Source organism: Mustela lutreola, chromosome 11 (genome assembly GCF_030435805.1).
Source record: "Mustela lutreola isolate mMusLut2 chromosome 11, mMusLut2.pri, whole genome shotgun sequence".
Classification (NCBI taxonomy): Eukaryota; Metazoa; Chordata; class Mammalia; order Carnivora; family Mustelidae; genus Mustela; species Mustela lutreola.
Window position 1 is genome coordinate 65198143 of NC_081300.1, and position 17144 is coordinate 65215286.

Consider the following 17144-nt stretch of genomic DNA (forward strand, 5'->3'; position numbering starts at 1 on the left):
GTAACCTGGGCAGGGCTTCTAGGGTCTCAGTCCTGGGCATCTGGCCTGTAGTTCTGCTTTGCAGGCCACGGTGGGACCTGGAAGACACCAGCACTCCCACTCACTCCCTCAGGTCCCTCAACCACAACACTTCCCAGTCTGTGAACTGCAGGGGAGGGCCAGCCAGAGGGGATGGAGCCTGGGCTCAGGTGCCCTCCTGTTGCCACAGTCAGTCCCAGGGGGTGGCCAGGGTCCCGTTCACACCATGTCAGAGGAGCAGCTGGAAGTGTAGAGTTAGAAAAGTCCGAGCCTGATGTGTTTCAGTAATTTTAATACATTCAAGAATATTTAATAGAACAAAATAAAAAAGTACTGTCAGTCAGCAGAAGCCTGTGGTTGAGAGATACAGAAATGGAACTGGCCCTTTTGCAGTAAAGCTTGTGCTTAAAGGGAAAAGAGACAAAATGACTTCCTGGGGGCTTCATGTCAAGTGCCACTGGACTAAAAGCACCTCAGAGTAGCACTTTTAGGTATATATGACTATTTAGATTATCCCATAAAGCCAACAGTGTTAAAAGGATCCTATTAGAAAAAGAAGTCATGCTTCTAGAATTTTCTCGTCTGTGGAGCCACACACAAATGTAGGTGGCCTGGCTGGGTACCCTGGCACAGCCTCTTGTCAGGAAGGCAGAGATGGGCCCTTAAACAGGCTGGGCCCAGTCCTGGCACTTCCTGCGGCCACCCTCTCCCTGTCACCGACCCCAATGGCGGCCTTGGGGGCACAGCCCCAGGTCCCCCAGCATGAGCTGCCAGGGCTGGGTCACTTGGCTAGGAAGGAACAGATGTGTGGACTGCAGCCCAGGAAAGTCTTCTCCTTCATAGGACAAAAAAGCACCCCCCAATAATAATAAATAAACAAAAACATGGCTGCAGTCAGACACTGGGTCTAGACAGGAGCACAGGCTTCCACGAAGGCAAATGAGAGCAAAAGTGGGACTTGGGAAGACCGAGTGGAGAGACATTTAAAAAACGATCATTCTCACCTAACAGTCCCTCATCTGACAGCAGAGAGCAACTGCCAACAGAGCAACAGAAGCCAGAACGGAACCTGACCAGGGAGGATGGGGACAGGTATCCGCCAGGGTCTTCTGGTGCGCCCTGGGGCTGGGTTCTGCTCACTGAGTCTCTCCTTCCTTAGCCGAAAATAGGCATTTCACAAAAAGCCTCCAGTCGGGACAGCAGCCAGAGCTGCCAGGTTGGGACATCTGGGCAGGGTTGATGGGCACTTATCAGCCAGCTGGTGACTGTGGGCCAGCAGGCCATAAACAAACACACACACACACAGCCCATTTCACAATAACCACATTCCTTCCTAGGCTACAGACACCTCAAACTCCTACTCTAGAACATGATGCTTGAACACAGAACCCTTGGGCCCACATGCTGGCTGGGCAGCCTTCTTCACATCCTATGGCTGAGGCAGCGATGGTGCTTCCACCAGTGGCAACTCTTCCTCGTGCTACTTTGTAAGTGCCAAACACAGTTGTATTCTAGAAGCAACAGGTCTCGACGCTGTTCAAACCAACAGCTACTGTGTTAGGTGCACATGAGATGTGGGATCCCTGTTCCCAAGAAGGGCTGAGTCCCAGCCTGAGAGTCATCTCAACAGAACCCCTCATAATAATAAGGCTTCAGTTCCACCACACAGAAGGGGTACAGGTGCAGCTGCCGTCACTTGGAACCTGGAGGGTGGCATGGCAAAGGACCAACTCCATCACAGGGATGCAGGCCACCAGCCCTGATGCTATCCGCTGTGGCTGTAGTCATGGTGGCCTCCAAGACCCTCTATCTGGTGTACCCGTGCAAGGAGACTTAAGGCACTTCCTTAAATTCTTGCCCAGGAGGATTTTATCTGAGTGACTCAGTGACTTTAAATTACCCTGCAGGGCTCTCTCCAGGTGTTTGGCTTTTTCTCCTGCTACTTCTGACTTCATTTCTGGCTTTCACCATGCTAATGTCCAGACTTCATGTTTCATCTCTATCTTTACTAGAACAATTTAACTTTGGTACTAAGAGATCAGGAGCTATATTCCCCCAATATTGCTCATAAGAAAAAAAATTTTTTTTAAACTAGAACTCCTTTTAACCAATTCTTTTGTACAGAAACCTAAAGACAGACCTGGGTTTCCAAGCCCCTTCCATGCTGAAGGACAGGTTGGCAGTGCCGAGGACAGGGGCCACCTCCACTCGAAGGGCGCCCAGCCACAAAACCAGCCCTTCAGCAGTGACGGGCGCCACCAGCTGGGAACTCGAGTCACAATTCACTGTTAGCTCAAGCTGCAGACACCTAAATCACGCAGGCCACATCAGCCCCACCACACGGAAGCAGTGGCTGCCCTATGGCCATGGTGATGTACTCCATGGCCCTCCACGTCCAGGGCTGCAGCCTACTCCCCAGCACCTCTGCCGGGCGCCGAGTCCCCTGCCGGGTTCTCATGGGTGACAGAAGCCGCATTGGTGAGCAGTCGAGAAGAGCTGTGGCGAAAGCTTTCACTAACCCCCGGTGAGCTGCCCACTGAGTTTCACCCACTTTCCCAGGTTTAGCTGTGCAGGAGCTGGTTTGCACACCCCACAGCACTAATGCAGTTCAATATTCTCTTCAGAAAAAAACTGGCAGCAAACAGCGTGTGTGACATGCGTGGAGCCCAGGCCAACCTTGGGCCGGACAGGTCATGTGTGCAGAGCCGGCTGCAAGCCGGGGGCCAGATAGGACTGAGTTCTCCTGACTCAGAGGCCCCGGCTGAAGGCTCACACGCTGCGGGGCAGCTCAGAGAGTCACTGAAAGCTTTACGGGGTGCGTAGCTAATGGCATTGGTGTCACTTGGTAACGGGAAGAGTCCTTCAGAGGTGCTCAGGTTTCGAAGTACTTGTAGATTGCTGTCACGTAGAGCATCACGCTCTGCCAATCAGGCCGCTCAGTCCGCACCATTTCATTAATGTCCTAGTGGAGAAGGAAGAAACGTCGTTATAATCCCGGTCACTTCTGGGCCCGTTCCGACAGGCTCCCTGGCAGCTACACCGGCTGCACAGGGCAGGGCCTCTGACTTTGGGCCAAGCCAGATCACACCTCCCAAAGGCCTTGGCAAAATGCCTGCTCCATTGCTGCCAAGTGTGCCTGGAAGCTTCAGCATTATCCCTGAGCTGCCTCTCTGTGCCTAAGCCCCGCCCCAGAGCCCCACATAGGAGAGCCCCTGCTCCCGGCCATGGCCCTCCGAGGCTTGTTATCATCTTCTCTGGGGCCTTCAACCCTGTCTGCCTCCTTTCTTAAACCCCTCCAGGTGGTCGCTTCTGAGCGCCTTTCTCAACCCAGTCTCTGGGTGTCCCAGGAGAGTCTCTGGGCACCCAGGGCTCCCAGAACTCAACTTTCCCATGCCCTTCACCATGGCAACCATCTGAAATCATCAAAAACACTGTTTTCTGATTGTATTCTGCAGAATACCAGTCGTGTGAGATACCAGCTGATGAAAACGAATGTGGGAAAAGCCAGGACTCAGATATAGAATTTGGAGGCCCCCAAAAGAGACCCACTGTTGCTGAAGAACATCCCTGTGACTTTCCAGGGGGAAGTCTGCTCTGGGAGGTTCTGAGTTGAGGCCATGGACAGCAGGTTGGAATAGGCCACCCAATTATGACTTGGTATAGAAAAAGAAAAACATGTTTGTTCAAAATAAAGATTTTTGGGGGTCGGGGAGAATGGCCCACTTTAATATGTTGGAACTTCCCACATGATGTAAAATACCCACATAACGGAAAACATTTCAATAATGGTAACTTCTCTTTCTTTGTACAACTGAATAGAGACCACCCTAAATAAGCTTATTTCTTCAAGTCCGAAGATAGACTTCTGGACCTTTACATGAACACTCCTGTGGGGTAAATACGAATGTAAACACTTCTTCAAAGCCATCCAGCTGTTACCAGTCAGGCTGAGAGGTGCCCTTGGGGCAGTGACCTGGCCTCATGGGGCTCTTACTGCGGAACTCCCCAAGTTGCGCGCTGGCCACCGTGTGCCCCTGCATGACCAATACCACGGCACCAAGTTTATATAACCTCAGTGTCACTGGGTGTGGAAGGACTGGCTCTGTATCTGGACCCAGTACCTTCTTCAGAAAGTCAGACATGGTGACAGGGTGAGAGCTCTGACAGAAGCACGTCGGTTGTGAGCTACTGTGGGTGCTGGGCAGTGGCATGACGACCCTGAAACGTGAGGGTTTTCTACAGCTCATGTCTCACACCTGAGTGGTGTCTGCCACAGTCCCTGTGAAGCACGGGAGTGCCTGCTCGGCCTCTAAAGCCTCCTTCTTTGACAAAAGGCAGACAGACCTGGAGGAATGTGCCTCTGACAGTGACTGGTTACAAACTTGTTAGCATTTTTTTCTTCTGGACTCTAAGGAAGTCAAAGCTGCTGGGGCTGTAGGCAAGATGACTCTATCCAACTTAGGGTGCTTCCTTTGGACACTTCATGTGAGGCATAAAGCGCCCATGGGACAGAGGTGAAAGCCCAGCTTGTACCTTTCTAACGAGACATGCATTTTGCTGGCAAAGGCCTCGGTGGACCCCCATCTTCACCCACTAGCCCCTTGATCATCAGGCCACCACACCACCTAGGATCTCCCTTAATGAGAAGGAAACTCTTCTTAACAAAGAGGGACCCTGCCAGTGACTCACCAGTGTGGATTTGATGCCGACGCTCTCAGCTGCCTGGAAGGCCAGTGTGAAGTTCCTTCGCTGTAAAACAAACTGCGTGACTAGAGTGGACAAGCAAGGCCAGGAGGAAGGGGACCTGCACTACTCATGCTGCTGGGGAAGATGGACAGCCACCTCCATGTGGTACCAGAATGAACCTACACTGGACCCTTGGAGCGCCCACTGAACCTGACTGCCCCTCCGCAGGCCCCCCCGCTCCTCTTGGAACCAGCCATGGAGCAATCTCCACACACTCGTTCTTTTCTCACTGTGCAAAAAGGCCACTTTTGACACATCAGTCCTGAGGCGCCTGGACCTGGACCCAAAAGCTCATCAGAAACAACCGTCAAGGGCAACTGGGTGGCTCAGTGGGTTAAGCCACTGCCTTCGGCTCAGGTCATGATCTCAGGGTCCTGGGATCGAGTCCCGCATCAGGCACTCTGCTCAGCAGGGAGCCTGCTTCCTCCTCTCTCTCTCTCTCTGCCTGCCTCTATGCCTACTTGTGATCTCTCTCTATCAAATAAATAAATAAATAAAATCTTAAAAAAAAAAAAAAAAAAAAAAGAAACACCCATCAAGTGAGCTTCCTCCCTGGGGGGAATCTTCAAGTGTTATCTGAGGGGATGAGGGTACCAGAGGAGGGCTCAGGCCTGGGGCCTCTCCTCATGTCCCTCTGGGCAGGGGCTGGCCCTGACCCGGTCCCTGAGCAAGCTCCCTAAGTGGGATGACTGAACTACACAGGGCTAGCAGGAGACTGCCCCAGCATGGGAAGCACTGCCCAAACCACTCATGCCCTGAGTTGCTCTCAAGAGTAAAGCCTTTGATCCTAAATGTCATCACCCAGGAAGGCTGACTCCTCCCACTAGGAATGTTGTCCTTGGGGAATGCTGAACCCACCAAATGTCCCACACAAGGTAGGTCAGGGACTGGCTAGCTCAGCACAAATAACTCAATCCCAGAATAAGACTAAGCTGGGAGGGGGCCGCTGTGAGGCAGTGTTGTGGCAGGGGCCCTACAGCTGGGAAGCTCTGCCTCTCCTGTGTGGTAAGGATGCCAGGAGCTGGGCTGTTTCATCAGCCTACCTTATCCTGGCTGTTCAGCTCTTGATACGGAATGTGGGCCGGAAGGTACGTATGCAGGAGAGCGCAGAAGGCCAGCCCGTCATTCCAGCTGCTGCTGAAGTTCGTAATGTCAATATTCTGAAGGAAAAGAAAAATACATGTAAGTAACAAACCCTGTGATCTTTTCAGGAGCGTGTCATGGAGGGGGAAGGCAGCCTCAGATGCCACATGGCTTCCAAACCCCAGGCAGGGAGAGCTTCTGGAGAAGGCACAGTGTGTTACAGGTCATGTCTGAAGACCGGCAGAGGTCAGGGACTGGCCTTTTCAGAAGGTGCCCATCCCATCCTGCCCACCGCCTACAGGTCACCACCCCCCTGGCCGCACACATCGGGGTCACTGCCCCCTCGTGTGAAGAGCTTTGGGCGCAGGGAGCTGGTTGGCAGCTCTGCAGCCTTGCCGGCCTTGGGGAGCAAAAGTGCTATGTTAAGAAGTTAGGATTCATTCTGACCTCACCTATGAGGGCTCTAGGCACAGATTTACTATCTATTAAAACCTCTGTGTTCTGAGGACATCAACAGCTGCCTTCTTGCCTTAGGAGGCACTGGGAGCCGACTGATGCTGGGGATGTGTGCTTCCCCACAGAGCTTCTCCACAGATCACCTTGGTTTTCTTTGAAGAGGTGCCTCTTTCCACATTCATAGTAAATTATTTGCAACTATAAAAATAACCTATTCAGAATAGCTGACTATATGATAACAACCTTTGGGTGATCTGTAGACTTTACCCTTATTTGCAAGAATCCTTTTGAAGTTGAAACTCTACAGTTAAATTTTGGAAATTCACACACTTTATGTCAATGCCACAGACCCAAAAAGAGAATACTTCCCAAATGCCTCTTGTTTGAGGCCCCACTGTTTCTTTCACGCAGACTTCAACTGCACCAAAGGTGAGCTCCTAGAGGACTGGGAAGCCCAGACTTTATTAGTGAAGGCAAACACCCCACTCCTGGATACAGGTTGCCACTCCTCCCAGGGACAAGTGATCATAGCGACAAGAATACTATGTGTATGTGCACAGGGTTTTACAAACTCTGCCATACTTCACCCCAGGTTTACAAACTGTTAGGTCCTCACACCAAGTAGGGGACCTGGGGCTCATGGACGAGGGGCAGGTGGGGAGGATAGGACTAGGCTGGGCAAGTGGCCCTTCCAGGAAGACACACAGCTCGCGGTCAGTCCCCTTAGAAAAGCAGCCAAGTAGTGTGGAAGAGCACGGGGCTGAACTTTTCATCAGCCTCATCACTGAAACGATTTCTCTGGCCCTGACTCTAGACACCCAGAATGCTGCCCTCTGGGTGTGTGTATGTTGGGGGGGGGGGGGGTTCTACTCAGCGCAAGCCTTCGAAAAGGCAGCAGCTCTGTGGGCCATCATTCCAGGGGTCATTTCCCCTCGGTAACCTGATTATCTGGGGCAGCTAGTCACACCAATCTGGCATGAAAGCATTGTTCATAAACTGTGGTGAGAAAAAGTAGCAGATTAAAGCACAAAAGAATGCAAACCTGCCAAGAGTCATAGGGAAGGTCTCCGCAAGCTTTCAGGGCCATCTGACTAGGCCTCCGTAAGTGAGCCCACCAACCCCTCCCCAGCCACCGGGGCCTGATAGGTCCTCTCTGCCTCCAGGCAGCAGGCCTCACGCTTCTGGCCATGACACAGCCCAAACAAGCATTCCTGTCCTAATCTTGACAGGTCCCCGCTCCAGGGAACAAGGACAGCCCCTGCCTCCCATGAGGGCACTGTGCACCCAGCAGTGTCCGATGGTAACTGCTGATTGCTGCCCCAGCAAAGGGGCCTCTTTCATCTCGTCTGAATCTCAGGAAGCAGCCAGCCAGGGGCGCCAGTGCCACCTGGGAGGAAACGAATCAGGGAAGGGAAGTGACCTGTCCAAGGTGCTGGGCTGGCAGCAGGGAGGACAGGGTGTCATTCTAATTCCATCGTCACCTAGAAGCAGTTTCAGGTAAGGAGGCTGGGACTCAAGAAGGCCCAGGTTCCAGAGCTGACCTGGGGGATTATTCAAACTCAGGCCCATCCAAAGCCGGTCCACACTCCTCCTAGGAACCCGACCAGACCTCATGACAAGTGCCTGATCAAAGAGCCCAGGGCACCTCATATCATTGCCTGAACAACAGGGCAAGTAGCCTCTTACAGACGAGTCCGAGCCCTGTGGGAGGTCAACGGCAACATGTGGACACCGAGGACTCCCAACCCTTGCCCCCAGAGGCCACATTCATTTCTGGAGGAAAACAAATCTCCACTTCCTGCCGCCACAGCCCCCTCTCCAGCTCCCTGAAAGGCAGGCGTCTGGCAGAGCCGCCTACGTGCCTGGCCTCCCCACGCCACAGGGCAGAGGCTCCTGCAGCAGAGGAAATGGCTGCGCCCCAGCTCCCCAGCTGTGGGAACCCCAGCCTTCCCCAGCTTCCTCAACACAAACCCAACCTCAAGCCTGGAACCTCCAGGCAGAGCAGCGGCTTCATTTACAAAACATGCCAAAGAAATTTAAACAATGAGGAAACAATGGCCTCTTGAGATCCAGGGTAGGGGGAGTTAACTTTGAAGTACCTGACAACCAAACTTCCAAATCAAAACAAAGTCCAGGCCCAGGCAGGCTGGCAGGTGTCTCCGCCTCCGCCAGCTGGCAGGGGCCAGGCTGGGCACTGTACCCTGCAGAGGACAGTGAGGCACTACACACCAAATCCAAGTGAGACCTCTGAGTGTTCTGACCCCTGTCCCTCTACCTCTTCACCCCTCCAGAGAGACCCGGCAGGGAAAATGAGGCCAGGGCTTCAAGGGAAGTAAAGAAAAGCCTAAAATCTGAGATAGCAGGCCCCAGGCAAGGCTGCCACCACCCCACATCACCACAGCAGCGCTGGGCTGGGGCCTTCTGCTCCCCCATCTCACCACTTTGATCAGGGCTAAAAAATCAAATTACTGGGAAATAACGCAGATCGAACAGAGAGAAGTCTATATAAACAACAAAGCCAGTTCTCTGAGGCTGAAAAGGGTACAAGAAAATTCAGATGAAAGACGAAAACTCCCCCGGCTTCCTCTCTGGAGCTCTTGATTCCACGGCTATCAATTTAGGTTTAAGAGGCCACCTCATCACGAAGTTCAATTACCTGTAATGGTCCTATGACATACACTTTTTTGACATGTTTACTTACTTCACAAAGGTTGTCTAGAAATGGACTATTTTTAAAAAGTGGCATTTTTCTGTGCCTAAGGTAAAACCCTTGACTGTAAAGCGTGAGTGCACTCTATCTGGGCAGACAGGCCCAGTGACATTTTGTAGATCAGTGCAGGGGCTGCAGAGGGTCAAGGGCCTTCCACCCACACAGGTCCTGACCCCTACATGCACGGCTGCTTCAGCAGGCCAGCCGATACCTTTAAAATAAACTATTCTTAAAGCCCAAAAAACGATGTTTTGAGGGGAATATGCACACTAACGGAAGGACTTTCTATTGCTCATTATTCACAGTCAATGGTGCCAAGATCTCTAAGGGAACAGTTTTCTTTTTAAAATAGGGACAATGGAACATACTCGTAATTATAATACAAGTTTCTTTTTCTTTTTTTTTTTAATTTTATTTATTTGACAGAGAGAGACACAGCAAGTGAGGGAACAGCAGCAGGGGGAGTGGGACAAAGAGAAGCAGAAGAGAAAAAGCAGACTTTCGAGCATGGAGCATGATGCAGGGCTCGATCCCAGAGCCCTGGGATCATTACCTGAGCGGAAGGCAAAGACGTCTAACGACCAAGCCACCCAGGCGCCCCTATAATACAAGTTTCTAATTAATAAATTCAGATTTTGCATTTGGTTCTCAGGTCAACTCGGGACTTTTCTACTCTTCCAGATAAGTCTATCTTTGGATTAGGTGGACAAAAATGAGAGGATTATGATATGTGTCAGAACAAAAGTTCAAGAAAGCATTCAGCACAGACTCAAATGAGGCACTCTGTCGCATTTTCTCCTACAGGCTCACGTCCTCCCATCCAATAAACGTCCACTAAGAGATCTGACTGGGCAGATGGACGTAGCCTGCTTTAGAAGCTCATCTGCTGTTCTTTTCACTATCATAAAAACTCAGACCTAGACTCGTAAAATCGCCTAACACCTCACACCCCTCCACAGGATCAGCTGGGTGTTTCCCACTCGCTCCTTCTGGAGCTGGGCCAGACGCCCTCACCTGCTCTAAAGACTATGATAGGAGGTTGTCCTCTGCCTGTGGGCTTCAGGTGGCCCCACTTTGGTGTGCCCTTGTATGCACTGAGAGTTGAGGGGTGGGGTAAGAGAGTGAAAGTTACACAAATCTCCACAGAGAAAGATAAAAAATGTTATAAAACATCTTAAAAATGTTTTAATCTGTCTGAAGTTTAATTAAGGGCCATAAAATACACTCCCAAATACCACATGTTCTTTAAATAGTTATTAAGGTTCTGATCTATTTAAGGAAATGCCACTTTTATGAGCACAGGGCAAGAAGCCAAACACCATGATTCATCTCTCTGTTCACACCGATTTCCTTAGACCTGTCTCAACTGTTGACAGTGGTGTCATAGGCCCAGACACAGGCAGAAAGGCAGGGTCCTTCCCATGACTGAAGATATTGGGAATGCCACCTGCTGGGTGTCACAGCGCAGCCTTCAGGAGGTACAACTGGATTACAAACAAAACCCCTACCCAACTGCTTCAGCTCCAGGCCAGGGGGCAAGGTCTGGAGGGAAATCTGGGAGAAGCAGATAGGGGTATCCTTTTCTCTGTGGTATGGCAGGGGGATGTGATGTCTAAAAGAGAGGTAAAAAACATCAACAGACAGTATTTACCCCTGCTCGTAGTACTAAACACAGAAGGCCCCAGAAGACCCTGGAAGTTAACAAGCAAAAACCTGCTTGGAGTCAGGGCTGCCACGGTGTAAGTGTCAGGCCCAGTCTGGCTGCAGATCTTAGGGTGCTGCCCTGGGGACTTTTGTGCCATCTCCCTTATGAAGTTTAGCCAAGCTCTGCTCCAGGTCAGGGAAGAAGAGAGGAGGGGAGAAAAGAGGAGGGCAGGCTTGCTTGTCCTTGTCCATGAGGCTTGCTCATCATGAAGTCCAGGTGTTGGGACTACATGGTAAAGCAGGGATAAGGAAGGAAGGCAGGGCAGACAGCCCAGGCTGAGCCAGCAATCTTGAACACAGGGCCCTGCATCTTGTGCCCCTTGTTGGGGAGGGGGTTCCAACAAAGACCTTCAATCTTCACTGTGCATCAGAATCACCTGCAAGGCCTTTTCAAGGTAACATGCTCAGCTCTACCCTAGAGAAGGCTGACCCAGCTGCCCAGACACCGATTTTCTTTGAAGGTCTCCAGATGACCCAAGTCTGGACTGATCTAAAGACTGCCAGTGGGTGGAAGTGCAGTGGATGGGAACATTTAAAAGGTCAAATCCGGGAGTTCATGATGATGCTCACAGAAGCACACCCAGCCCAGCTTGGAAACCACTCATGATCCTGAGTGCTGGGAAATCAAGGGAGAGGATCAAGCATAGGATGGAACTTTCCTGACCAAAATGGATGGCAAGGCAATTAAACAGCTGACCAAGGAGTCTGTGAGGAAGAATTCCAATGAAGCAGGAGTGACTGACAGAAATGGAATGGCATCACTTGGCAACAATGAGGATGAGGGGCCGGTGCCATCTCAGAGAAAGAGCCGGTCCTGCTTTGCTACCTGGAGAGACGGACACAACTCCACAGCTCAGGTGTTTCTGCCAAACACTAGAACTGGAATCAGACCTAACCTCAAGTTCTATTTTCTAGCTTATACCAGGGGGAACACCACAGGGAGGTAGTCAGCAAAACCTAAAATATAGAAGTTCTGTTAAGATATGTGATCCAGGGCACCTGGGTGGCTCAGTTGGTTGAGTAGCTGCCTTCGGCTCAGGTCATGATCCCGGACTTCCAGGATCGAGCCCCGCATTGGGCTCCCAGCTCCTTGGGGAGTCTGCTTCTCCCTCTGACCTTCTCCTCTCTCAAGCTCTCTCTCTCATTCTCTCTCAAATAAATAAAATCTTAAAAAAAAAATGTGATCCAGTCCCTTCAAGAACACAAACTGAAAAGGGGGAAAAGAAGGGGGAAATTTAAGATTAAAATTGACTAAAAGAAGTATATTATCCAAATGCAAAGTCTGAGCCTTATCTGGATCTTAATTCTAGCAAACCAACTATAAAACCATGTTTCAATCGGGAAGTTTAAACTAAATGCAAGATGACATTAAAGGGCTGGGAGTTGTTCTGGAAGCCTCCAGGTGGGGAGAACTCGAGGACCATATGCAATGACTTGTGCCCAGGGAATGTGTATGCAGGGTCGCTTTACCACTCTCATTACTTTAGTGGGTATCTGAAAATTTCCATAAAAAACCAAGGTACAACAACCCTAAGGAAAGACAAACCACCCAACTGCCCAAATGCAAAATGGGTAAAGAATCTAAACAGACATTTTTACAAAGATGCCAGATGGATGGCCAACAGCATACAAGAAGATACTCAACTCCATCAGTCAGTAAGAAATATAAATCAAAACCACGAAGAGCGGGGCGCCTGGGTGGCTCAGTGGGTTAAGCCGCTGCCTTCGGCTCAGGTCGTGATCTCAGGGTCCTGGGATCGAGTCCCGTATCGGGCTCTCTGCTCAGCGGGGAGCCTGCTTCCTCCTCTATTTCTCTGCCTACTTGTGATCTCTCTCTGTCAAATAAATAAAATCTTTAAAAAAAAAAAAAAAAAAAAAACCACGAAGAGCTACCACTTCATATCCAACAGGATGCCTATTATTTCACAAAATGGAGTGATAAGTGCTGGTCAGGATGTAAAGAAATGAGGATTATATAGTGCTGGTGGGAATGCAAAATATTGGGGCCGCTACGGCAGGCCCTCGGTGAGTCACACAGAAAACTGCTGGGTGACCTGGCACTTTCACTTGGGGCACACACCTCAAAGAAGTGCACACTGGTGTTCAAACTAATCCCTGTACAGGAATGTCCACAGCAGCATTACTCCCAACAGCCAAAACGTGGAACCAACCAAGCAACAAATGTCCATTTGAAAAAAATAGATAAACACGATTATGTATGTCCATAAGATGCCATCTTTTTGAGTCCACAGAAAAGAAAATGAAGTACTGACACATGTTACTATGTGGATAAATCTTCAAACACTCTCCTGGGTGAAAGCTAGACACACAGGCCACATGTTGTATGACATCACTTATATGCAGTATCCAAACTGGTGAGAGTCAGAGACAGAAAGCAGGTGAGTGGTCACCAGGGGCTGGGCATACGGAGTGACTGCTAACGGGTATGGGGGTTTCCCTTTGGGTGAGGAAAAGTTCTGGAACCAGACAGTGGTGATGGCTGTATAATACTGTGAATGTATTTCATGTCCCTGCCCTGTGGACTTAAAAATGGCTGGAATGGTAAAATTTTAGGGTATGTCTATTTTACCACAGTAAAAAAAGAAAAAAAAAAAAACAAAAAACCCCAACAAACTGGCAGAAGTTCTGTAGTAGTTCATGCTCAGTAGACTCTATACACTGAGTAGATCTCATAAGCAGCTAAGTTATCCTAGAGTGTTCACTGAACAATTATGTTGCTCCTAAAGTGTTCATTGAACAATTATGTTGCTTAAATGTAATGATTCAAGAGTGGGTTTTATGGGAATTTTTATGGTCTTACTTTAAAAAAAAAAAAAAAAAATTCTCAGGCACCTGGGTGGCTCAGTGGGTTAAAGCCTCTGCCTTTGGCTCAGGTCATGAACCCAGGGTCCTGGGATCGAGCCCCGCATCAGGCTTTCTGCTCAATAGGGAGCCTGCTTCGCCCCCCCACCCCCCGCCTGTCTCTCTGCCTACTTGTGATCTCAAATAAATAAATAAAATCTTTAAAAAAAAATTCTTAAAAACAAGTAGTTGAATGTAGGAGGCAGGTTATCAAGCTGCTCCCTTTACCTCCGGGATAAACCAAGCCAACTACAGCATCTAAGAAGGAACCTGATCATTCTCTATGCATGGCTGCTTCAAAGTTCAGAGAGGGAAGCTGCCAGGGTTCTCTAGGGGAGGTAGCCAGTTTAGCCACAAAGATGCCGCCCAAAGTAGTAAGCACACTTCTAGCATAAGCTCCAACTGTGCTGAAACGTCACGAAACAAAACCTAAAGTACAATAATAACATTTTGAGTTTAATGTGCTATAAACTGTTTCAGTCAAATGACCCTATTTTGGGGGAACAATTCAGAATAAGCCAATGTCACCCAAAAGATGGGATTAGCATCCCTGCATTGCCCATAAATCCCTCCAAAGGGAGACTTTTCACAGGAACCAGGATGCCTGCTTTTTGAAAATTCAGGAAAACTGCCACCAGGAAGGGACAGCAGGCAAGAGCTGCTGGCTAGGTCACAGGTGATTCATGAGCCCTGGGCATGCTGTGAGGAGTCTTATGAGCAGCTTAGGAATTAGTTCTGCCTTTTCTAGATTTGTTTAGCTTTGGCAGGGGTTATTACTCACTAAAATGCAATTTGAACTCAAGGAGACATTCACAGTAATCCTCCAGCAACATTTACCATGGTGTGTGCTCTGGGGAAGGGCTTGGCAGAGGAGGAAGAAAGAAGCTATGTCTCCCCATCCTAACCCCCAAAGGTTTCCCTGAGAATTTATGTGTCTGAGGGCAAGAAAATAAGGCATTCCAAAATATCCTTGGGATGGTCTCCTTTAGTTTATCCTTAAGACAAATGCCACCAGTTTCGTACTCAGGCTCTGAAACAGACGGATGCAGGGTAATCTGGGTGCTTGTGGACCAATGTAAGAAGCCAGGGCTCACACAAAAACCCTGTTCAAACGCCTTCTCTGAGAAAAGGTGACAGAAATAAGCTCTTTGGCTTGCAAGGCTGACTCCTTCTCCATTTAAGCCTTAGGAAATTTTTTACACCGATGTGAAAGCCACTGCTCTGGAAAAGCAGGGCAGTGTGACAGAGGTTATCATGGGTTTTAGAGTCCGGTGGACTAGGCTGTGAATGTTGGGGCGAGTCCCTAGTAGCTCTAAGACAGTAAGGCCAATTTACCTTGGAGGACTCTCCATTCTCTCATATGCAAAATGGGAAAGATAACCCAATTACGTAGATTTACTAAGACAGAGTCTGTGAGGTACAGGGAACAGCTCTTCAGCTGGAGCTTGACATTATCAGGCCCCCCTCCCACCTTCCCCAAGATGGTGGTGATTCCACCTTCCAGAGCACAAATAAGCATGAGACAGGAGACTGCTGTCCCTGCCCCAGGAGAGGCCCTGGAGTACCAGGAGACAGACATGCTGGTCCCTCTCCTCTAGTGCACACCCTGGAATTTCGAGATACCTGCCGTCTGGGCCACAGATGAAGAAGGTCTGATGGCTCTGTGACAGTCATACGGACTTCTGTCACATGTCTCCCCTGTACCTACTACAACGAACAGCACTTATATGACTTCGTTTCCCCTCTCGGATGTGTTCCTGCTAAGCACTGACCTGGAAAACCTAGCACACTCTTCAGGCACTTCACAAAGGTTTGCTGAATGACTGCTGGGATTACATGCTCATTTAAGAAAACTCTGACAGAATGTAGAGAAATTTAGGGGAAAAGGTCCAGAGGATCTGAAAGTTTCAGTATGGAGATAGGTCTTAAAAAAAAAAAAAAAAAAAAAAAAAAATGCTTCAGCTTCTAAAAGTGAGGGCTGCTAAAAGATTATACTTACAAAGTGCGAAGGATAGACACAAAGTATACCTAGACTCATCCAAATACCTTAAATTTTAAAAATGTAATTTATGAGCAAAAGGATAGGACCATACAGAGACCATAATACATTATCCCAAGCAGAGCAAAGATTTAGACCAGCACACTGGTGGCACGCCCCTAACCGTGAAGGTGCTCATTTGGATGCATCGTTATCTTCCTGGTACTCAAGTTTCAGGGGAGAATTACCTGCCCCTGAGAACACCCAGAGAGAACTCGAGCCCAGAAAGAGTACTGATCTTCCCTGGCATAGCACTTCCATTTCTGAAATCAAAGGGAATGTATCCAGTCTGACCCAGGACACCCCACTACAAGGCAGCCTGGATGTGAAATGCAGTGGTCTTTCAGTAGCTTGGGAAGGAAATGGTCTCGGGAAAGAGATGCTCAATGGAATGCTCACCTTCAGATGAACTCATCTTACTACTGAAGGCAGGAATTAACGTGTCCTTTTAAATCTTTCAGGGTATTTGTTTCCACACCTATAAGGTACCATTCTGGCAGAGGGAAAATGGTGAAACATCCAAAAACCAGGTATCACACCTGTGGAACCACCACCCTCTTATACCCCCACACTCAGTGGTTTATTTATTTTCCCATTAGTGTAGTAAATGTGAAGGGAAATGGTGAAACACTTTCCTCTGAACCAAATATAACCAGTTACCACCAGTGGGAGAACACGATGCTGTTGCAAGGGAGCAGAAGAGCCTGTATGCCATTGGGGTCCTATACATGGCACTTTACTCCTGACCCCATACTTTTCTGGTTTTGTTTTGCATGCAAGTTGGTCACAGGCACTTTTTGTGGTTTCTTGGCAAAAAAAAAAAAAAAAAAACACATTAGGATGCAGCCAGACAGAGAGGGCTGAGGGTCAGAGGGTGGGATATGATGCAGAAGAAGTATAAAGGCCACTTAAAACTGGATTCCACATAGTGCAGTCATGAATGCTTATGATTACAAATCTGAGTCATTAAAAAGGTTAAATCGCGTGGGGGCGCCTGGGTGGCTCAGTGCGTTAAAGCCTCTGCCTTTGGCTCAGGTCATGATCCCAGGGTCCTGAGATTGAGCCCCACATCGGGCTCTCTGCTCAGCAGGGAGCCTGCTTTCTCCTCTCTCTGCCTGCTTCTCTGCCTACTTGTGATCTCGGTCTGTCAAATGAATAAATAAAATTTAAAAAAAAAAAAAAAAGTTAAATCGTGCCCAGGAGAAGGCATCATTTTAAAAGGCATGGAATTGGGGCGCCTGGGTGGCTCAGTGGGTTAAGCCGCTGCCTTCGGCTCAGGTCATGATCTCAGAGTCCTGGGATCGAGTCCCGCATCAGGCTCTCTGCTCAGCGGAGAGCCTGCTTCCCTCTCTCTCTCTGGCTGCCTCTCCATCTACTTGTGATTTCTCTCTGTCAAATTAATAAATAAAATCTTTAAAAAAAAAATAAAAAAATAAAAGGCATGGAATATGATTATGTTTCAGAAATAATTTCGAAAGTTCCTAGAGGGCAAAGGTCATGCTCTAGACCGCATCATATCCTTCCTTG

The 17144-nt window shown here is 49.1% G+C and overlaps 1 protein-coding gene across 2 annotated transcripts in view; it reads right to left on the reverse strand.

Annotated features, from left to right (window-relative positions):
- Window positions 1-293: 293 nt before the first annotated feature.
- SPECC1L (sperm antigen with calponin homology and coiled-coil domains 1 like) overlaps window positions 294-17144 on the reverse strand; it is a 140334-nt gene continuing 123483 nt past the window's right edge. For both annotated transcript variants that reach the window (XM_059140870.1, XM_059140869.1), the window contains 3 exons: window positions 5808-5924; window positions 4708-4767; window positions 294-2980 (listed from right to left, as the gene is read on the reverse strand). In XM_059140870.1, coding sequence (XP_058996853.1) covers window positions 2891-2980; window positions 4708-4767; window positions 5808-5924 — 267 coding nt within the window. In that variant the 3' untranslated portion in view covers window positions 294-2890. The remainder of the gene's footprint in view (window positions 2981-4707; window positions 4768-5807; window positions 5925-17144) is intronic.